General features: G+C 42.6%; 1 protein-coding gene across 3 annotated transcripts in view; it reads right to left on the reverse strand.

The window, feature by feature from the left end:
* PHTF2 (putative homeodomain transcription factor 2) overlaps window positions 1-23,809 on the reverse strand; it is a 196,327-nt gene that overhangs the window by 96,760 nt on the left and 75,758 nt on the right. For all 3 annotated transcript variants that reach the window (XM_077472016.1, XM_077472014.1, XM_077472015.1), the window contains one exon: window positions 879-948. In XM_077472016.1, coding sequence (XP_077328142.1) covers window positions 879-948 — 70 coding nt within the window. The remainder of the gene's footprint in view (window positions 1-878; window positions 949-23,809) is intronic.

Consider the following 23,809-nt stretch of genomic DNA (forward strand, 5'->3'; position numbering starts at 1 on the left):
CAACCCTCTCATCTAACCAAAAACAAGAATGTGGTTGCTGTGGGCAAGTCAGTCTCTTGTTAAAACTTCATAAACTTTCAAACCAGAGACTCATTTGAATTCTAGGACCGAGTTCTCCAATTTTGTTGCAGATACTTCTTAAGAACATAAGGAATTACCAATGGCACTGTTAGGCTAGAGACAAGGATGCAGTAATCCACAGCAACAGATTTGAGTATTAAAATCACTATATGATTCTGTTTTAGATTGCCACATTTGCTTATTGGTCCTGCTTTGCCTGACAGACTTGTTCCTGTTTCTGACCGACTGAAAGTTCAACCTGAAGCTGCCAATTACTTCATCTGGTGTGCCTGACAATGTGAAATACATTCAGATGCTTTTTTTCCTTAGAATAAGTGTTTAGTTGCACTGAACATTTAAAAGGCAACAGTCATGTTCTAGCTACTAATATTGTCAAAGGTTAAATAAGCTGGGAACTTTCTAGTTGTCCAGTTTCCCATTACTTATTTTTGTAACTTGGGCAACAGGAAAAAGGCGAGTTTAGAGAGGTTTAAATCTGTACAGGCACACAGAAGTAAGGTGTGTTTATTGTTAATGTTGACATTCTCCTAACCTAGAGACTAGGAGAGCCCTCGGGCAAGTGTGTCACTGTGAATGTCCTGGGTCAAGGCACATCATAAAACTCTAACTATAAACCACAGAAAAAACAAAAAACACGGAAGTCTGTCACACATCATCTATTTTAACAAAACATTGTTTGAAATTGTTTGACTATATCTTTGTTGCTATGATGTTAGTACAAACTAGCAATTTAGAAGAAAGACAACAGTCACTTTGTAGTATGTAAAAATGTGTAATTATGTTATTACATACTGTACCTCTGACAAGATCCACATCAATTAGGTCTGGTTTTACATGTCCGGTTTTCTTTGGCTTGTTCCGTAAACCCTGCACCGATAATAATCCCATTAAAATAATAAAACAAACACATAATATTTATTAAAATCAAATTAAATATTAAAAGTAAAAATTGTATATGTATATATTAAAATGAATATATAAACTCTATTTATCAAATAACTCACCAGTTAATAATCAAATACTATATAAAAAAAAAAAAAAAAAAAAAACACCATTTTTAATACAGCTTACCTGTAAAATCCTTTTCTTTGATGTACATCAGGGGACACAGAGCCATAGTAGTTACTATGTGGGTTATAGGGCCACTGATAGGTGATGGACACTGGCACGCCCTAAGGCAAGAAGTGCACTCGCTATATAACCCCTCCCACTACTGGGAGGATTTTACAGGTAAGCTGTATTAAAAATCCTGTTTTCTTTTCATACATCAGGGGATACAGAGCCATAGTAGTTACTACGTGGGATGTCCCATAGCAATGGCAACTGAAGGGAGGGAGACAACAAAAAAGTAGGGCAAAAAAGAGGCCAGAGGACTCATACTGCAGCCTGCAGTACACCATGCCCAAAGGCAATATCCTCATAACCTTTAACATCAAATTGATCAAATCTGGTAAATGTATGAACTGAAGACCAAGTTGCGGCCTTACAGATCTACGCCAGAGGCATGATGATGCACCTCCCAAGAGGCACTAATCGCCCTGGTGAGTGTGCTTTAACATGAAAAGGAGGAATTTTCTTCTTTAAGCTGTAAGCTTGAACAATCACTTGACAAATCCATTTGGAAATAGTAGATTTTTATGCTGCCTGTCCCCTTTTTGGACCTTCTGGCAGTAGAAACAAAACATCTGTTTTGTGAACCTGAGCGTTCGCCTTTAAATAGACTCTGATCGCTCTTACTACATCAAGGGAATGTAGTGCCTTCTCTTCCCTAGATTGAAGCTCTGGGAAGAAAGAAGGAAGAATAATATTGGTTTAAATGAAAACCCTTCACCACTTTTGGTAGGAATTCAGGATGAGGACGCAAAACCACCTTATCCGTATGCATGAACAAATATGGCTCTTAACAAGACAGAGCCGCTAGTTCCCATACTCTTCTAGCAGAAGAAATGGCAACCAAAAGGATTATCTTTCTTGTCAAAAGAACCAAGGGAATTTCCCCAATAAAGGCTCAAAAGGCCAATTCTGCAATGCCAATAAGACCAAATCTAAAGCTTAAAGGATTTAGGAGGTGCCTTGATAGGGGGATTAATCCGTGTTACCCCCTGAATAAGCTACACACCAAGAGTGGGATGCAAGAGGTTGTTGGGGGGAAAAAAAAAAAAAAAAAAAAACAGTGACAAGGCTGAGATCTGGACCTTAATAGTATTCAAGGCCAGCTTCATTTCTAATCCCATTTGCAGGAAATCAAGGATCGGACCTATGACATACTTCCTGGGGTGCCAACCCCTGGATCCACACCAAGAAACATATAGTGCCTTCCAGACACTATAGTAAATGATTCTGGAAGCCGGCTTCCTGGCATTAATCAACGTAGACACTACCGAAGGAGATAACATACGATCATTTAGAATGTGGGTTTCAGTAGCCAAACTGTTAAATTTAGCATCCGTAAAGGTAGGATGGAATACTGGACCTTGTGCGAGAAGGTCTGGTCATAATGGCAGAGTCCAAGGGAAGACTAATGCATCTGTTCCGCATGCTAGCGGATCCCTCATTCTCGACACAAAGTTGTCTACTTTGTTGTTGAATCTGAACGCGAACAGATCCACATCCGGAATACCCCACCTCTGACATAGCGCTAGGAAGATGTCGGGGTGAAGAGACCATTCCCCCTGGAATAATAGTTTTTGGCGACTCAAGTAGTCCGCCTGCCAATTTTCTATTCCTGTAATGAAAATTGCGATAGGCAAGGAATATTGTGGTCTGCCCAAGCTAGAACACGATTCACCTCTTTTTGGGCCGCGCGGCTTCTCGTGCCCCCCCGGTGATTGATGTAAGCCACAGCCGTGGCATTTTTCGGACTGAATTTTGACAGGACAATCCCATAATCTGACTGTCCAAGATTCTAGGGCCAGACATACTGCCCGAAGCTCCAAAATGTTGATAGGTAAGGTCTAGGGCTGCAACTAACGATTATTTTTATAATCGATTAGTTGGCCGATTATTGTTTCGATTAATCGTTTAATAACCTTAAAAAAAAAAAAAAAAAAAGTGTGTCAAATTGACGTTCATTTTCAACCACAGTGACAGGAAAATTTGGAAATCATAGAAAACTTCTCAGTCAAAAGGAATTCTCAGACGGTGTTTGTGGTTTTCGTTCAGAAATTACATTCATTTTAAAAACAGAATGTAAAAAACAAGTGAAAATTTCAAACAAAATTCTTTCATTCAGCGAATGTACAAAGATTTTTCGTCTGAATATTCTCATCTGAAAATTGATCGGTGTGGCCAGCATAAGGCTCGGTATACACCTATGCAGTTTGCTTTTGATCTGTCTCTGCCGTGCTTTTTGCAGTACGTTTTGATTTTTGCGCATGTGATTTTAATGCAATTTGCATTTTTGCATTTTTTTGGGCAGATTAAAAAACACAAATTGCTGCAAAAACGCATTACATGCTTTTGCTGCAGCTTCTCCATTGAAGTATATTGAACCAATAAAGCACCATTTTGCATTGAAAGTCCCTGACCCTTTCAGATGTGAACGTGTCTCATAGGAAACCATGTAAATGAACTGTAGTGCATTTCTGCAAAAAGCACCAATAAACACATAGCTGTGAACCAGGTCTAAGACGTTTAGTAACATAATGGGGTTAAAAAAATGAAAATGAGCCCTTTATAGTAGAAAAAAAGCAGATAATCACTACTGTAGGGGTTTATTTTTTTACTGTAGAACAGTGAAAGTAATAGTTTTACAGTAGCCATTATTTGCTCTTTTTGTACTATCAAGAGCTAATTTTAGTTTTTTTTAACACCATTATTTTACTGGCCGATTAATCGATTATGAAAATAGTAATCGATTAATTTCATAATCGATTAGTTGTCGATTAATCGATTAGTTGTTTCAGTCCTAGTAAGGTCCTTTCTGACTTGGACCATCTCCCCTAGACCGAATCTTCTTCCAGGACTGCTCCCCAGCCTAGAAGGCTGGCATCTATTGTCACCACTTTCCGGGATACTGGCAGAAAGGATTTCCCCTCTTGGAGGTTGCTGGATATCAACCACCAAATTAGGCTCTGACGTACATCGGGGGACAAGCATATTGGAAAATCCAAAGCCTGAATCTTTTTGTTCCAGACAGGATGGTGTTTTGTAGCAGTCTTAAGTAAAACTGCGTGCAAGACCCCTTTCACACCACACCACCCATAGCGTGGGCGGTAAAACGCTGCTATTTTTTAGTGTTACCGCTGGATTTGCGGCGCATTTCGGCCGCTAGCGGGGCGCTTTTACCCCCCGCTAGCGGCCGAGAAAGGGTTAAAACTGCCGGCAATACGCCGCAATAGCGGCGTTTTGCCGGCGATATTACAGCGCTGCCACATTGATTTCAATGGGGAGCAGCAGTGGAGGAGCGGTAAACACACCGCTCCTTCACCGCTCCAAAGAAGCTGCTGGCAGGACTTTTCCCTGACGTCCTGCCAGTGCACCTGGGGTAAGAATACCTTCTTCTGTACGGTATCTATGACCAGCCCCAAGTACTGTAATCTCCTTGATGGTTTTATGGAGGATTTTTCTAGGTTGATTATCCAACCCAGAGATTCCAGGTAGTTTACAGCTATGATCAGACTCTGGTTTAGACCCGAGACTGAATGATCTATTAAAAGTAGATAGTCTAAACAGGCTAGGACCATTATGCCTTGAGCCTTTAATCTGGCTAAAGGAGGTGCCAGAAACTTTGAGAACACCTGTGGTGCTGTGGCTAGACCGAATGGCAGGGCCACAAACTGAAAATGTTAATTTTCTATTTTGAAGCACAGAAATTTCTGGTGAGCGGGAAATATTGGCACGTGGAGATATGCATCTTTGATATCGATTGAAGCCCAAAACTCCTGCTTGCAGGAAGGAAACAACCGATCGGATTGACTCCCTGCGTAAGGATCGGATATTTAAGTGCTGATTCAGATCTTTGAAATCTAGAATGGGTCTTACCTCTCCATTTGGTTTTGGACCCGTGAAAAGGTTTGACTAAAAACCTGTGCCCTGTTCCTCTAAGGGAACTTCTGATATCACCAGCTGGGATAATAGATGATCCAGAGCTAGAAAGACCTTTTCTCTAGATCCCAGGGAACATTTGATCTTAGAAAAAAATGAGGAGACAGAAACTCTCAGAACTCTAGTGTGTAACCTAGAGAAACCAAAGAAGCCACCCATCTGTCTCGACATTGTTGCTGCCAGATCTTTGAAAATTGCAGGAGCCTTCCCCCCCCACCCGAGCAAGCGGGGGCGCCCCTTCATAAGGAGGCTTTAGCATTCTGCTTTGTGGACTTTCTGCTTCAAGATCTCGTTTAACCTTGGTGCTGCCCTTGGGGTCTTCCCCCTTGAACCTGATGGTTGAGGCCGTCGAGACTGCCTAGAGGCCAATGCCCTTGGAGAAATGTTTGACCTTCTTTACTGGTAAAAGAGCTGTTCCCATTAGAGATCCTTTGGATGTATTTTATCCAGATCATCTCCAAAAAGCCGTTCACCATGAAGGGGGAACTGGCCAAGAGATTTTTTTTATTTTTTATTACACAGTGCTTCGGCTGACCAATTTTTCAGCCACAGAACAGAATGCACTAGTCCAAGCATAAGCCATGAGGCTTGAATGATAGAATCTTCATATAATCTACTGTGAAAACAGTGCATCCGATACACTAGTCCAGGGCTATACAATTAACAGACCTCCAGCTATTGCAAAACTACAAGTCCCATCATACCTCTGCCTCTGGGTGTCATGCTTGTGGCTGTCGGAGTCTTGCCATGCCTCATGGGACTTGTAGTTCTGCAACAGCTGGAGGTCCGCCAATTGCAGATCCCGTCACTAGCCCATTGCTGGGCCTGCTGATCAGGTAGAAACTTAAGTATTTCCACAAACTGTTCCTTTATGGACTGAGATACACCAATTGCCACAAGAACCGGCTGCGCTACTGAACTTGCTAAAGACACATTGCTTTAACATTAGCGCATTATCCACCGGACGCGTGAGACTTTTTTTCACTGAGGCAATTGCAGCATCCGTTGCTGGAACTCCCATTTCTTGGGAAGATAATATTGTTTATCCAGATGTTCCCATTCAGAATACATAGCTTTTTTTAGCCATAAATTAATGGGAAAAGCATCCCCAGATGGGGGAGGTTTTAATGATCCCAGACCAGAGGTGGGTTCATCAAGAGCCTGTGCTGCAGGCATCAGAAAAAAGGTTTAAAACGAACCAAACTAGTAAGAGTGCACAAGCAACCTGTCTTGTAATGCTATTCCCTCTATAATAGGATCCTCAGAAGAGGATATATTAGTATCTTCCAAACTACAAATGGTAGAAGAGAAAACCTCCTGTGTGACATATACAGGGACTGAATTGTCTAGTGCAGCTGCAAAAGTCTCCCCTGATGGCTCAATGTGACCAGCCGCATCACTCTCAGAGGAGGATGACATTCTTTTGGAAATGGACTTAGTTTATTGTGAAACCATTGACCCTTTAGAAGAGTTCCTGGTCCCTTTTCCACTCATAGCCTGAAGCACAAAAGCAGAGACACTACCAAAAAGAATGTACACTGCTAGGTTATAGTCCAGCGCTATAAGCTGCTATTAATACCCAGCCTGGTAAAGTAATAATGTGTCAAAGGGAAATGCCTGTGTCACCAACCTAAAGTAAACCACCTCCTGCGTCCCTCCATGGCCAGCAGCAAAACCACCTCCTGCTCACGTGTCCCTCCATGGCCAGCAGCAGCTATACACACAGTGCTTTAAAAACTTCCTCCACGTGTGGGCAGCGTCTGACGCCATTAGCCCCCCCACACTAATTAAGTCCCCCCATCTTTCAAAAGAAAGTGTTTTCCCGCGCAAGCGGCGGACTTCAGGCGCCTTATATGGTGGCGGGGGCTTGTGGTGGTGTTAAAAACCACCGCTGATCAGCCGTGTTTTTTTTTTTAAAGGAATGCTTTCAGCATATAGGTCCCCCGAAGGGGTTAATTTCAACATTGGGGGTGCAGGAGGGGAACTAGTTTCCCCTTTTCTTACCGGAGGACTGCTTGTTGTGGCCGGAGGAGGGGAGGAAATGAAGGCTTCTGACACAACTGTTTCCAGCATTCAGGTGGTGAGTGCTCAATACAGCCACCAGTGGTGCACAAATAGTGCTGATGAGGCAAACAGATAGAAGTGTGTAGTTGCTAGATGCCCAATAAGGCCAGAACATCCCCCAAAAAGGAGTGAGGCAATTAACAACCTGCCAGTTTCCATGCAGAACTTTAGAATCCTAAGGAAAAAGTTAATACTGTACTTTTTAAGGAAATGGGAGGCAGAGCTAGGCTTCCTGTTAGAATTGCTCGCAATAAAGTTATTTTATGCATCTCTGGTGGTCCTGCCCCAAGATACAGAAGCTGTGGTAGATTAAAAAAAAAAAAAAACTACCCTCAGACATATACAATCCTACACTACCTATTTCACGACACTCCCTCCTCTCTTAAGGGCTACACAAGGTTAACCCGCATCTTTTAAATGCCACAAATCGTCTAATACTCCAATTTTGGAAGCAAGAATGCTATCCTACCATCTGAGACTAGAAGAGGGAAGTAGATAAAATAATGGAGGAAGAGATGCAGGATTAGAGATGAACAGGATAAAAATTCTGAGATATCTGGTCTGACTGGATGTATTCCCCTCTGGAAATTAGCAATACCACATGAGATGGCTCAATCTCCCAGCTGCCACGTGATTGTTGAGTTCTGGATCCCATGTTGCATTTTCTTGTGTCAGTGATGCATTTATACATTTTCAATGTGTTATACTCTGGATAGGAGCATTTTTACATAGTTTGTCATACACACAAATAAACCTCCACATACGCTATCCTACAACCATTGATTCAGAGGAAGACCAAAAAGCGCCAATTCCCCCAAGTTGAGCAAAAAAATAAAAATAAAAAATAAATAAAAAAACACCTTTCTTCACAATCCCCCAGGGGGAAAATCAGATATTGGATAAAACCAAAAAGGTAAACGCTGCGCTAAAGAGATCAGATAGTAAAAAGCTGCCAGCACCATAAAGCCTGATACCAAACTCCAAATAGATAGTAAAAAAATATAAGTGCAGTGCTAAATAATGATAAATAAAAAAAGATTTTAGAGAAAAATCCCTGACAATTCGCATAAAGCTGAAATGATTCCCACTTAAGCACTCAAAATAATGTTGTATACAATATTGTAAAAATATTTAAAAAATGAAATTTTTTTTGTGAAACTAAGAGTAATGGTGGAAAAACTGTTAGAAAGAAAACTAAAGCAGTCACAAAAAAAAAAAAGAAATTGGTGAAAATCAGTATAAATTAAGCAACGTGATCACTAAATAAATACAAAACCGTGCATTAATAAAATCCCATGCTATTATGCGAACAAAATCCATAAAGTGCAAATTAATGCTCCACACAAATGATAATATAAAACAGTGTATTAATCAGTTCCCAAACGAATACATGAAACAAAGTCCATAAAGTGCAAATGCTGCTCCAAACAAGTTGGCAGTGAAAAGATCCCAAATCCAAGGTGAATCGCACCAAAGTGAGTATCAAAGCCTCTTACCTAGGGTTGCCACCTCATCCCTTTAAAACCGAACACATATTAATTACACAGTTTCTGTGGCTGATTAAGGTGATAACTAAACTCACTTGGTGCCTTATCTGCATGAAATTAGCCTCAGAACCTGTGTAATTCATATGTGTTCGGGTTTAAAGGGATGAGGTGGCAACTCTACTCTTACCAGCTGCAGATGACTACCATAAAGATAGTCCCACCAAGCATTAGGGAAAAGATTCAGGTCTCCACGCAACCTATACCGGCTTCCACAGCTGAGGCAATAACTGTTTCGCTCATGAGACCAAAACAGAGATGGCTTCCACAGCACAGTATTTTTTTGCAAATTTTAATAAGGTAAATAGGGCCAATCCCCAGACGATGTCCTATCGTGACAAAACGTGTCAGCAGGAGTCTGTGGCAGTGACGTCATTACGCTTGATATCTGTTGAGACATTTCTTTAAGCGCATTTACATTTATATTTGTTTAGTATGTGTCTCAACTTTAAATTTTTGTATAGCTAGTGTTGTGAATAATATATTATATATATATATATACACATATATACATATACACACACACACACACATAATTGGTTTAACACTAGGGTGGCGTTTTAACCCAGTGGTCATTAACCCTGTCCACTAACGGGCCAGGTTTGCAAGATAACTGAAACACGTGACAGGTGCCATCATTTGCTGGTCAGAGATTGCAGTATTCTAGTCTGCATCTCCCCAAGGTAATACATAAAATCTGGCCTGTTAGTGGGCCTTGAGGACAGGGTTGATGACCACTCTTAACCACTTAAGCTCCGGAAGGTTTTATCCCCTTCATGGCCATCTTTCCTATTTGGCACTGTTACTTTAACTGGCAATTGTGTGGTCACGCAACACTAAGCAAATTAAATTTATATTGTTTTTCACACATATAGAGTGAAATATTTTTTACTTTCTGTTGTAAATAACCCATTTTTGGAAAGTTCACACAGTCTGAGCCATGGCGAGTTTTTTGTAATGTTTTTTCAGATTTTTAGAAAATGAATTAAACTTTTTTTATTTTTATTTTTTTTACTGTCTCCAGTGCAGTACAGTGTCATCATATGACTGGTGTGGCAGTGATCAGAGACATTGGCTGGTAGCAGTATGTTAAAAAAAAAAAAAAAAAAGTTACACATTTTTCTTTATGCACTACTTTTTTCTTCATTCTTTCATCAGAGTATAGTGTCACTATAGTAAAACTGTACTGGCATGCAGCCCACTCCTAAACTGGAGCAGGCATAATGAGGTACATGTGCACAATATTGTCTGCATGTGCCGCCCTGCCACAGTACTGTATATGTACTGTAGCGGCTCATCAAGTGATTGCGATACAGCAGCTGAATCACTTAAAGGATCAGATTACCTTTGGGAACAAGTCACATGTCACCACTCCTGCTGCTGCCTCTAGTAACAAAAAGCTGGGGATCCTTACACTGACAGTCTGCAGGCATCCTGCATGGCACCCGTGATCTGCTGATCGAGGGTCCAATGCTTCCCAGGTTCAAAGTGTAAATAAATAAGAAAAAAAAAAAAAAAAAAAAAAGATAAAATGCACATTTTTTACCTGCAAATAGATGTGCATTTATGTATTTCTTTAGCATAGGTAAACATATCCTTTAATGTGTATTCCGGCATGGGTGCATTTACACTATATTTAAAAAAATAAAAATAGAAAAAAAAAAGTTGACAGCCTTTAGATCCAGAATGAAAGTTTGGGAACTGTAAAAGGTTTGAGGGAAAAAAACAAAACACTTTGAATGCATTCTTCTGTTAGTACAAGCTAGAGACTCCTTGCTTCTGAATAGTATTAAGCAAATCTGCCCATCACAATGGGGAAGCTTGAAAGCATGAAGTGGGTAAGAGGAACTCAGATTTGGACCCCCAGGAAAGGACAGTCTGGATCCAGGAGCCCCAGACTTTTTGGGATCAGAAGGCTGAGAAGGCTTGAAGAGTAGCTCCACTTGAGAAAAAAAAAAAACCTCTAGGTGATTATGTACAGTCGTGGCCAAAAGTTTTGAGAATGACACAAATATTAATTTTCAAAAAGTCTGCTGCTTTAGTGTTTTTAGATCTTTTTGTCAGATGTTGTTATGGTATTAAGTATAAATACAAGCATTTCATATGTGCCAAAGTCTTTTATTGACAATTACATTTAGTTTATGCAAACAGTCAATATTTGTAGTGTTGACCATTCTTATTCAAGACCTCTGCAATTCGCCCTGGCATGCTGTCAATCAACTTCTGGGCCACATCACGACTGATAGCAGCCCATTCTTGCATAATTAATGCTTGGAGTTTGTCAGAATTTGTGAGGGGGTTTTGTACACCTGCCTCTTGAGAATTGACCACAAGTTCTAAATTGGATTAAAAGGTCTGTGGAGTTTCCTGGCCAAGGACCCTAAAATGTCCATGTTTTGTTCCCCAAGCCACTTCCTTACCACTTTTGCCTTATGGCAAGCTGCTCCATCATGCTGGAAAAAGCATTGTTTGTCACCAAGCTGTTCTTGGATGGTTAGAAGTTGCTCTCAGAGGATGTTTTTGTACCATTCTTTATTCGTAGCTGCATTCTTAGGCAATATTGTGAGTGAGCCTACTCTCTTGGCTAAAAAGCAACCCCACACATGAATGGCCTCAGGATGATTTACTGTTGGCATGACACAGGACTAATGGTAGCACTCACCTTTTCTTCTCCGGACAAAGTTTTTTTCCAGATACCCCAAACAATCAGAAAGGATTCAGAGAAAAATGACTTTACCCCAGTCCCCAGCAGTCCAATCCCTGTAGCAGAATGTTTTTCCTGGAGAGAAGTGGCTTCTTTGCCGCCTTTGACACCAGGCCACCCGCTTTACCTTGCTGCGAATGCAGATGCACCCACACCTGCCTGCTGCCATTCCTGAGCAAACTCTGCACTGGTGGTGCCCCGATTCCACAGCTGAATCCACTGTTTGAGACAGTCCTGGCGCTTGCTGGACTTTTTTTTTAGGTGCTCTGAAGTCTCCTTCACTATGTGGGTTATAGGTCACCTTCAGGTGATGAACACTGGCACACCCTAAACAGGAAGTTGCCTCCCTATATAACCCCTCCCATTACTGGGAGTACCTCAGTTTTTTTTAGCAAAGCAATACATGTATACCAGAAAGGGGGGGGGGGACCTGTGTTCCATGATTTAATCCTATTTTCTTAATCGTACATCACGGGACACAGCCATAGTAATTACTATGTGGGATGTCCCAGAGCAATGCAAACTGAGGGGAGGGAGACACAACCAAAGTAGGACAACATGAGATCAGAGGACTGATACTGCTGCCTGCAGCACATTGCGCCCAAAGAAGACAACCTCATATCTTTTTACATCCTTCTGATAGAACCTGGTAAATGTATAGACTGAAGAAGACCAAGTTGCAGCCTTGCAGATTTGAACCATGGAGGCTTGGTGATGCACTGCCCACGAAGCACAACAGTGCACTTGATTTGCTCTTTGATTTGAGAGGGTGCAATCTACCTCTTTAAACCATAAGCTAGAATGATTACTTGTCGAATCTATTTAGAAATAGTATATTTCGATGATGCCTGTCCTCATTTAGGACCTTCAGGCAACACAAACAAAACATCAGTTTTTCGATTCTGAGCAGTCTCTTTTAAAGCGGGACTGCACTGCTGAAAAAAATATTAAAAGCCAGCAGCTATAAATACTGCAGCTGCTGACTTTTAATAAATGGACACTCACCTGTCCCGGGGTCCAGCGATTCCGGCAGCCGAGGCCGATCGATTGCTCGGCTCTCGGCTGCTGCCACCACCATTCTAGGTGAGGGAATCAGGAAGTGAAGCGAAGCGCCTTCACTTCCCAGTTCCCTACTGCGCATGCGCGAGTCGCGCAGCGCAATAGGAATTGTCCACGCTGTCTCTGGGACCCGTGTGTGTCCCAGCAGACAGCGCGCAGGGACAGGAAGAGGCCTAGACTCCCGTGGGAGTCTATGTCCGGAAGTGGGTGTAAATACCTGTCTTTGACAGGTATCTGCACCCCCCTCCCCCCTGAAAGGTGCCAATTGTGACACCGGAGGGGGGGGGGGGTTCCGATCAGCAGAAGTTCCACTTTAGGGTGGAACCCCGCTTTAAGTAGACCTAGACTGCTTTCACATCAAGAGAATGTTGTGATTTTTCTTCCATAGAAAAGGAAAATGAAGGTAGAATAATATTCTGCTTTAGATTAAAAAAAAAAATGACACTACCTTCGGTAGATAGTATCGCATCCTCATCCTACCACATCCTTGTGAATAATATGTCTCTTTACAAGAAAGAGCAGCCAAATCTGATACCCTTCTTGCAGAAGATATGGTTACCAGAAGAACTAGTTTCCTTGTCAAAAGGACCAAGAAAATATGTTGCATTAATGTTAATGCCGACAGAACTGAATTCAAGTCCCAAGGCTTCAGGGGTGACCTAACTGGGGGATTAAGCCGTGTTACCCCCCCCCCCCCCAAAAAAAAAAACTACGAACCAAAGAATGTGAAGCAAGTGCTCGTTGAAACAATACCAATAAGGCCAAGACCTGGCCTTGAAAGTACTCAAGATCAGCTTCATTTCTAACCCCATCTGCAGAAAGTCAAGGTTTCTACCCGAAATACTTCCTGGGGTGCCAACCCCTGGATTACTCCCAGGAGACATATGCCTTCCAGACTCTATAATATGTGATTCTGGAGGCCGGCTTCCTTACATTAACCAAGGTAGATACCACTGAACTTGACAGCCCACGTTTCTTCAGAATGTGGGTCTCAATAGCCAACCTGTTAAATGTAGCATTTGTAAGGTAGGATGGGAATATCGGACCTTGCGAGAGACAGTCTGGACGTGGTGGTAGGGTCCATGAAACCCCTACCACCATCCTTATGATCTCTGCAGACCAAGATCTCCTGGACCACAAGAATCACTGACTTCCCTTCCTGCTTGATCCTGCGGAGAAGTTGTGAACACAGGCAGAACAGGAGGGCATGCATAAATCGGTGAAAACTGATTCCAAGGGAACACCAAGGCATCTGTCCCACATGCTAGCGGATTCTTTGTTCTTGACAGAAAGTTGTCGATTTCTTTGTTGAACCTGGACGCAAACAGATCTACATCTGGGATCCCCCATCTTTGACATATTGACAGTGTGGTGAAGGAACCATTCTCCCGGGAACAACTGCTGGTGACTCAAGTAGCCCGCTTGCCAATTTTCTATTCCTAGAATGAAGACTGCTGATGGGCAAAGTACATTGTTTTCTGCCCAAGACAGGATACGATTCACCTCTTCTCTGGGGCGCACAACTTCTTGTGCCCCCTCGGTGATTGATATAGGCCATTACTGTGGCATTGTTGGATTGGATCCTGACAGAACGTTCAGGCCCTCAGGGCCAAGTGCTCTGCCCGAATCTCTAGAATGTTAATAGGCAATGTAATTTCTGATGTGGACCACTTCTCTTGGACAGTTGCCTCTTCCAGGACTACTCCCCAACCTACAAAAGGTTGGCATATGTTGTTACCACTTTCCAGGTAAGTGTAGGAATGATTTTCCCCTTTGCAGATTTTTGGCTATTAACCATAAACTGAGGCTCTGGCACACCTCTGGAATCAGACACATTGGGAAATCTAAAGCTTGGACCTTCTTGTTCCAAGCAGATAGGATACGGTTTTACAGCAGCCTCTAACAAAACTGAGCATAAGGGACGGCATAAGGGATGGCCTTGAATGAAGCCACTATCCTCCCCAACAACCTCATGCAAAGTTGAATAGAAGGATTCTTTGCTTTGTCCACCTGAATCAGTTCCTTAATTCCTGATCTTTGCCATGGGAAAGAATACCCTTTTCTGGGTGTATCTATGATCAGACCCAAGTATTCTAGCCCCCTTCATTGTTTTAAGAAAGATTTCTCTAGGGTGAGAATCCAACCTTGGTATTTCAGGTAGTTGAATGTGGCGACCATATTTTGGTCTAAGCGGGCTACCGACTGGTCTATCAAGAGCAGATCGTCTAGGTAAATTATAATCCTTAAACCTTGGGCCCTTAATCTGGCTAGAGGGGCCAGAAGCTTTGTAAACACTCAAGGTGCAGTATATGGACTGAAAAGCAGAGCTACAAACTGAAAATGAAGATTTTTCTACCTTGAAAAGTAGATATTACTGGTGAGCGGGGAACTAGGCACATGGAGGTAGGCATTATTGATGTCGATTGACGCCAGAAGTTCTCCTCCTTGTAGGATGGTGACACCTGATTGGATTGACTCCATGCAAAAAAAAAAAAAAAGAGCAGATATTCAGGAACCGGTTTAGATCTTTGAGATACAGAATGGTTTTGGCACCGTGAAAAAAGGTTTGAACAAAACCCCTAACCCCTGCTCTTTTATGGGGACCATTACGATCAACTTTTTTTGCCAAAAGATGGTCCAAAGCTTGAAAGAAAGAAAGACTTCTTTTTCTCCAGATCCTTAGGATCTGAGAAAACGAGGAGAAGGGAACTCTTGGAACTCCAGCTGTACCCAGGAGGTATTGAGAAAGTCCTCCATCTGTCTTGACTCTTCCTGCCAGACCCTTGAGAACGGCAGGAGGCGCCTTTAGTATTTATTTTATAAGTTTCTTCCCCCAAGACTTCTGTCCCTGGAGTTGAACCTGAGGATTAACCCTTGAATTTGACGGCGGAGGCCGTCGTGACTGCCTGAAGGCTGATGCCCCTGGCACTAGAGAAGGAGCTTGTAAAAATGAAATACGTTTACACCTTTTCTTAAATGGCAAAAGGGGTACTTTTTCCGCTAGACATTCTTTGGATACATTACCCAAATCATCCCCAAACAGCCGTTTTACTGCTAAAAGGAAGACAAGCCAGGGGCTTCTTGCATGGTGCTTAGTGAAGGCACGAGGCCCCAAGGATAGAATCTCTCATAGAGACTATTGCAAACATAAAGCTGCTAGTAGCTTGCTAGATCCTGGGCCTGCTGAACAGGATAACCTTGAGCACCTGTTTACCTGGTCTCTTAAGGATCGACCAATCACCGTCAGCGCAGGCTGAAACACTCAGCCTGGTAGTGTTTTTTTAAATAGGAATTCCAACTTGCCATCTATTGGATGTCTAAGAATTTGAGCATTGTCTGCCGGACAAGTCAAACTTTTATTCACAGAGGATATAGCAGAGTCAATTACTGGTATCCCCACCTTTAGTGAATTTTTCCCCCATAGGATAAAGTGTGAAAACTTTTTAAGAGGGAAAAAATGCTAATCTCGGTGATCCCACTCAGATAAAAAAAAAAGCTTTTCCAGCAATGAATGGACAGGAGCCGCTTGGGAGTGACGCCCTAGGGGTGCTAAAAATAAACAAAAAAACGTTGGAAGTGGTAAACCATTGATTGTTTCGCTGGCACTTGGACAGGTCACCTTGTTTTTTTGTTTTTGCACACACCTCCTGAGCAGACCTTTTGGCTAGCCTGGAGAAATTCTTATAAACCAAAAAGCCACTGTGCCTACTCCACATAGCACTGTTTTCACATTTTTTTCATGAGCATTTCACTGCATACGTTTTTTTTTTTTTTTTTTATATTTATGCATAAAGGCTGAGGGCGCAGGTTATCGAGGCCTGCCCCAATGTCAGGTGGGAGGATCTGTGGCCTTCAGTTCTATTGTGCCTCTCCAACCAGAGGGGTAGGTTTTTGGGGAAGCCTCTCACTAAGCACTTGGTGGAGATGCTTCTGCTGATCTTTAAGAAGCAGGGTCACCTGGCTTTGGCCTAGGTGGACCACAGGAGTACTTTGCTCCAGTCAGAGAAACAGGGTTTCACAGTTTCCTCTGAGCTAGGCCTTCTGGTGTCTCACTGCACCTTTATGAAAAAATGCACTACCTTCGGGCATACCTCACCTCAATTTATTACACTTAAAATGAATGGTTCTCTGGCTTTTATGTACCCAGTCTCAAAAAAGCCAGATACTGGGAGGGAATCTGAAAGTTTAGACCCTGGTGACTAAACCCTTTAGGACATAAGAGAATTGTACGTTTTGAATGGGCTGGCATACCTGCTTTCCATGCAAGAAAAAGGTTCCTGCGCCATTTTTGAAACAGCAGCAGAGAAATCAGATAATCCTGGCGATTTCTGCGCCTGCAAACATGCTGTGTTTTTAGTTGCGTAGGGGTGCCATTAGGCATAAATGGCAGCCCATGCATTTTGGCTGAGCAATACCTGCACAGGTGCGATACCTGCAATAGCGTGAACCATGACTTATCTGGAGAATGTTTATCCCATTTTGCTTTAAAAATAAATAAGAATAAACTTAAAAAAAAAAAAAAAACACTTTGGTTTAATACTACTTTAAAGTGGACCGTCACTACAGAAGGACAAGCCTGGATTCACTTGGCTTTAGTATATTAATTGAGAATAGGGGCCAAAAAAAAAAAAAACACACACACACACACACACACACACAAACACCAGGGGGACACAGTTGGATGAAGTTCTACTTTATGAGAAATACTATTATATACCATGTTAAATTAAAAGGTGAAAAAAATCCAGATGGTGCGAAATTTAAACAAGCTTCCTAACTTTGTGGTAAAGTCACTTTTAAAGGGAAAGGATCCTTAGAACTTCTTTTTATATCTAACCATTTGTTTTTAGAATGGAAGCGGAATGGTTTGGCTAATAAATTGTTCTCTTTCTTAAATAGTGCTGAATTGCATGTTTATATGTTCAGCAATTCTTAAATCTCACAAACAAAAGGAAGACCATGGATTGTGGGCTTGATTTAGTGATCAGAATAGTTCCCTACTTTAGACAGTTTTACAATTTTGTTGTATGCTCTGTAAATGTGGGGTTACATTGTGAAATTGTTACACGTTTTGCCAATTTTCCTGTTTGTCTTTAACCACTTTCAGACCGGACCATTTTGCTGGTAAATGACCAGAGGTCTTTTTACACTTTGGCACTGCGCTGCTTTAACTGGTAATTGCGCGGTCATGCAATGTTGTACCCAAACAAAATTTGCGTCCTTTTCTTCCCACAAATAGAGCTTTCTTTTGATGGTATTTGATTGCCTCTGCGATTTTTATTTTTTGCGATATAAATGTAAAAAGACCACAAATTTTGAAAAAAAATGATATTTTCTACTTTTTGTTATTAGAAAAATCCAATAAACTCAATTTTAGTCATACATTTAGGCCAAAATGTATTCAGCCACATGTCTTTGGTAAAAAAAAAGTCAATAATTGTATATTTATTGGTTTGCGCAAAAGTTGTCACATCTACAAACTAAGGTACGTTTTCTGGAATTTACGCAGCTTTTAGTTTACGACTGCCTATCTCATTTCTTGAGGTGCTAAATTGGCAGGGCAGTACAAAACCCCCCAAATGACCCCATTTTGGAAAGTAGACCCCCTAAGGAAATTGATAAGAGGCATGTTGAGCCCATTAAATATTTTATTTTTTTGCCTCAAGCGATTGAATAATGACAAAAAAAAAATATATTTTTTTTTTTTTTACACAAAGTTGTCACTAAATGATATATTGCTCACACATGCTATGGGCGTATGTGAAATGACACCCCAAAATAAATTCTGCTGCTTCTCCTGAGTATACTCCTGGGGATACCACATATGTGGGACTTTTTGGGAGCCTAGCCGCGTACGGGGCCCCGAAAACCAAGCACCGCCTTCAGGCTTTCTAAGGGCGTAAATTTTTGAGTTCACTTCTCACTACCTATTACAGTTTTGAAGGCCATAAAATGCCAAGATGGCACAAAACCCCCACAAATGACCCCATTTTAGAAAGTAGACACCCCAAGCTATTTGCTGAGAGGCATGTTGAGTCCATGGAATATTTTATATTTTGCCACAAGTTGCGGGAAAATTACAAACTTTTTTTTTTTTTTTTCACAAAGTTGTCACTAAATGATATATTGCTTACGCATGCCATGGGCATATGTGAAATAACACCCCAAAATAAATTCTGCTGCTTCTCCTGAGTACGGGGATACCACATATGTGGGACTTTTTGGGAGCCTAGCCGCGTACGGGGCCCCGAAAATCAAGCACCGCCTTCAGGCTTTCTAAGGGCGTTACAGTTTTGAAGGCCATAAAATGCCAAGATGGCACAAACCCCCCCCCCAAATGACCCCATTTTGGAAAGTAGACACCCCTAAATTTAGGGGTACACTAGTGAGACTAGGTAATAAATGGCGGGTGCCCTGAAACTATAAAAAAATAACTAACTAACCAACCAGCGTCACCTGTAACAGTTATATGGTGATCACTGGTGAAAGGGTTAACTAGGGGGCAATCAGGGGGCTTTATGCGGTAGTATATGGGGGTCCCTGGCGCTATAAAAAGCTGCGGCGAACCTAAATACCTACCTGCCTAACTAGCGTCACCTGTGACACTAATACGGCGATCAGAAAAATGATCGCTTATTAGGCTGAGTTCACACTGGAGCGATGCGGAAACGCCACGAATCCGCGGCGGGTTCCCACATCGCATGCCTCCCGGCGGCAGTTCACACTGCCCTATGCGAACTGCTGGGAGTGTCAGTGAAATGTTACTGACACCCCCAGATCAGTTCGCATATCGCAGTGCGATCTGCAAACTCGGATCGCATGGTGTGAACACCCATGCGATCCGATTCTGCTGCGGGCCAAAAAAAGGGTCCCGTGCGAATTTGCGGCGGGTGCGGCGAATGGCTGAACTCGAATCGCACAGAGATCGGATGTGATTTGCACTGCAGTGCGGTGCGAATCACATTCGTTCTCATAAACCGCTGCAATGTGAACCCAGCCTTAGTGACACTGGCAACGGGGGGTGATCACGGGGTTAAACCTTTATTGGGGGGGTTAGGGGGGTACATTAGAACTAAAGGGGGCTAACCCTAACTGCCCTAACAGTTATTACAGTCACAAATGACACCAATGCAAAAAAAAAAAAAAAAAAAAAAAAAAAAAATGACATTGGTGTCACTGTGACTGGGGGGCAGGGGTAATTGGGGGGGTGATCGGGGGGGTGTGAGTGTGCCTGGCATGTTCTACTGTGTGTGTAGAGTGTTGGTGCAACTCACCGATCCGCTCTCCTCCGTGTCGGAACGAAAAATACCGACACGGAGGAGAGAATACATCACTTCCTCTCCTGTGTTTACATTACAGGAGAGGAAGTGATGTCACGGGGGATTTCTATTCGTCGGGAGCGATCGCGAGGGGGTGGCCATGAATGAATGGCCGCCCCCTCGTCCCGGATCGCTCCCAGACGAAAACCGACCGCCGCAGGCACCGGCCCGATCGGGCCCCCGACCCGCGGGAAGGCAGGGACGTACAGGTACGCCCATATGCCTGCCCGTGCCATGCTGTCGATGTACATCATCGTGCGGCGGTCGGCAACTGGTTAATGTATCAATTTGTGGGATGTCTGTCTCTTAAAGTAGAATCAGGACACAATTTTTTTCCTTATTGCTGATCAACCAACTATGTCAGCCATGTTCTTCCGCTCTGTAGTTCCTCTGTAACAGGCTGCTGAACTTGCTGAAAAAACATTGCCTTCTGACTTCCCATTTGTAAGACCATTGGCTTCAATCCCTCCAAGCTCATGCCCTGTTGTAGTCCTCTGAAAATGAGCAGGGAGGAAGCAGACATGTTGTGGGCGGAAGGGGGTCTCAAAGCTCCCGGTCTGTGCTGCCCATGCAGGATGTGTCCCTCTCTGCCCCTGCCAGTCACACCCCCCCCACTATCTCTGTGCAGATCAGGGATTGTCATCATTAATTACTTGTATCACACAGCGGGAATCTCCCATTGTGTCAGGTATTGTTATATGAGAACACTGATGTCTCGCCTGTATTATAGGAACAGTGTGCTGCCAATCATAAGTGTTCTCACAAACCAATACCTTTAATTTATTAATGTAATTCAAATGTATTATTGCATTAAATTAATGTTATATTAATATGCATTTATATTAAAATGCTTTGTAGTTATAAGGCTGTAACCTATCATACCGTGTGTTATGTATGGCTTGCTGGCTGCAGAATGAGGGGTGTGATTTATGTTGAAGTTGGCGAGTTCACATTTACATGTACAAGCCCAGTGTACCTCCCACATTTACTCCCATCCCAAGGATTCATGGGAAATGTAGTCTGATTGCAGTTAAAGCGGAGGTCCACCCTAAAATGGACCTTCCGCTCATCGGAATCCTCCCCCCCCCTCCGGCGCCACAATTGGCACCTTTCAGGGGGGAGGGGGGTGCAGTTACCTGGATAATCCAGGTAACTGCACCCACTTCCGGGATAGCTCTCTGGGGAAAGGGGCGTAGATTACGCCCCTTTCCCCAAGTGCCCGTCCCCTTCCGCAAGTGCCCCGCTGCCTGCTGGGAAACACACAGATTCCAGAGGCAGCGAGGACCGTCCTTATTGCGCAGCGCGACTCGCGCATGCGCAGTAGGGAACCAGGAAATGAAGCCGAAAGGCTCCATTTCCTGATTCCCATACCCAAGATGGCGGCGGCAGCACCAGAGTACCGATCTAGAGATCGGCTTCGGGTGCCGACATCGCGGGCGCGCTGGACAGGTAAGTGTCACTATTTTAAAAGTCAGCAGCTGCAGTATTTGTAGCTGCTGGCTTTAAAAAAAAAAAAAAAAAACGCAGAGTCCCGGCGGACTCCCGCTTTAATGAGAGAGAAGAGGATATGATGCAATCACTGTTCCAAGAGATCCTCCCTGCCAGAAAAGATAGCGCATTTTTTGAAACACAAAGCGGACTTTCTGAAAATTCAGACATCTCTTAAACGGTAAGAAATTTCACAAATGTAAAAATAACTCTTTAGATTTTGTGTGGGAGGTGTACCAATAGGGGATTTTTTGAAAATCCCAGAGTTCTGCTTTAAAGAGGAACTGTAGTCTGTTCACATAATTTGAAATAAAAAAAATCTTTGCCATTGTCTCCACTGGCTCCCGCTCACCCAACAAATTAAATTCAATACTTACAAACAACTACTTACAAAGCCATCCACAACTCTGCCCTCAGCTACATCACTGACCTAGTCTCTAAATACAAACCTAATCGTTCTCTTCGTTCTCCTCAAGACCTCCTACTCTCTAGCTCCCACATCACATCCTCCCATGCTCTCCTCCAGGACTTTTTCAGAGCCTCTCCAATCCTATGGAACGCCTTACCCCAATGTGTCCGATCATTTCCAACTCTATAAGCTTTTAGACGTTCCCTGAAAACCCTCCTCCTCAGAGAAGCCTATCCGTCCCCCACTCAACAACTGTATTTTAATTTTCTCCATCAAATCATCCTCCCACCACTTATCTTTTGTTCCACTTGACCCTTCCTTCTAGATTGTAAGCTCTAGTGAGCAGGGCCCTCTGATCCCTCTTGTATTGAATTGTATTGTAACTGTACCATTTGTTGTGAATCACTGCGCAAACTGTTGGTGCTATATAAATCCTGAATAATAATAAGTAATATTTTATATATACTGCAAGTCTGTACTTTTTTGCCAAATTTGCCGCAGAAATCTTCCTCCACCGAGTCTGGCTGCATTTTAACTGTGGGCAGCTGAAGCTGTCGCCTGTTCACTTCCTGGATTTATACAGAAACACAGAGGCACACCTCCAGCTCTGTATGTTTTACTATCCAAAGTTAAAACAACAAGAGCAGAAGGATTTAATAGATGGAAAGATAAAAAAAATGACTGATGGTCCGCTTTAAAACTAGTTGAGTATTCCTCCACCCCCTCCCTTTTCTTCATGATGTAAACACAACAGGCTTTAACCTTGAACCTCAGCTATTAAAAAAAAAAAAGAAAGAAAGAAATTGATAAGGAAAAATGTTTGTTCTAATAGTGATGCTATATATTATGTTAATGTTGGACACTGGTTTGAAGTCATAATTATACAAGTTAGATTATGGTTCTTTCTAGAGATGGCATCAACAGTACTTTTTTACTTGTGTATTTCTGTAGCGAGAGAGAAGAAAAGTATCTTCTGTTAATTAAGGTTATGTTTAAAGTGGTTGTAAAGCCAGAAGGTTTTTTACCTTCATGCATTCTGTCTATGTTTACATTGCTGCAGGTTAGAAATTGTGCAAGTTCAGCTGAACTCGCACGATTTTAACCCAGAAATGCAGTCCAAATTCAGTGGCGATTTGACAGACATCTGTGCGGGTTGCTGCAAAGATGTCTATACAAATTGCCTTCTGTAGTCGCCAAAAGTAGTACAGGAACTACTTTTGGGAATCATTGCCATGCCTATTCAGACTGTGCCATTGCTGGCAATAGCCACCGATTTGGCATTCAATTCGACATGTCAAATTGCATGCCAAATCTGACCAATGTAAACCTAAGGTTGAAAGCTGTAAAGTGAAAATCCTTCTACATGCAGGCCTCCCTCCCAAATACATACCTGAACCCCATCTCGCCCCAATGATGTGCACGAGAGCCAAGGCGCTCTCTCTTGCTTCCCACTGACACAGATACAATAGCCAGTGAGAAGGGAGAAGGGAGGCAGGGCTGAGTGTCTTGTGGACACACAGAGTGAGGCCCGAGAGCGAGCGCACACACACACACACACACACACACACACACACACACACACACACACACACACGCCTCCATTGTAATCGGCTTTCTATGGGTGTACTCAGCGTGGGGGTGTAGACCAGATCACTGGTGGGAGATCCCAGAGAAGGAAAACTGGGGGTGCTCTGTGCAAAACCATTATTAATATCATTCATTCACATATGGAGAATGCCAGCTGCCATAGGAGTCCTCCTTAATATTTATATTTTAAGTTAGGAGCCAGTTTTTTTTAAATCGTATCGTGGGTTGTCAGCGACTGGGGCAAGGCAAGTAATTTGGGACCCTTAACTCCCTAAACCCTAACTTACTTACAGCAGAGCAGCCAGCCAATAACCCCGATGTAATTAGGGTTATAGGCTGGCAACAAAACTATTATAGGGGGTAACTCATTACTATGCCGATTGCCAGAAAGAAAGAAAGAAAGAAAGAAAGAAAGAAAGAAAGAAAGAAAGAAAGAAAGAAAGAAAGAAAGAAAGAAAGAAAGAAAGAAAGAAAGAAAGAAAGAAAGAAAGAAAGAAAGAAAGAAAGA

Source organism: Lithobates pipiens, unplaced genomic scaffold (genome assembly GCF_037356315.1).
Source record: "Lithobates pipiens isolate NorthernLeopardFrog02 unplaced genomic scaffold, aLitPip1_a1.2 Scaffold_8, whole genome shotgun sequence".
In the NCBI taxonomy this organism is placed as follows: Eukaryota; Metazoa; Chordata; class Amphibia; order Anura; family Ranidae; genus Lithobates; species Lithobates pipiens.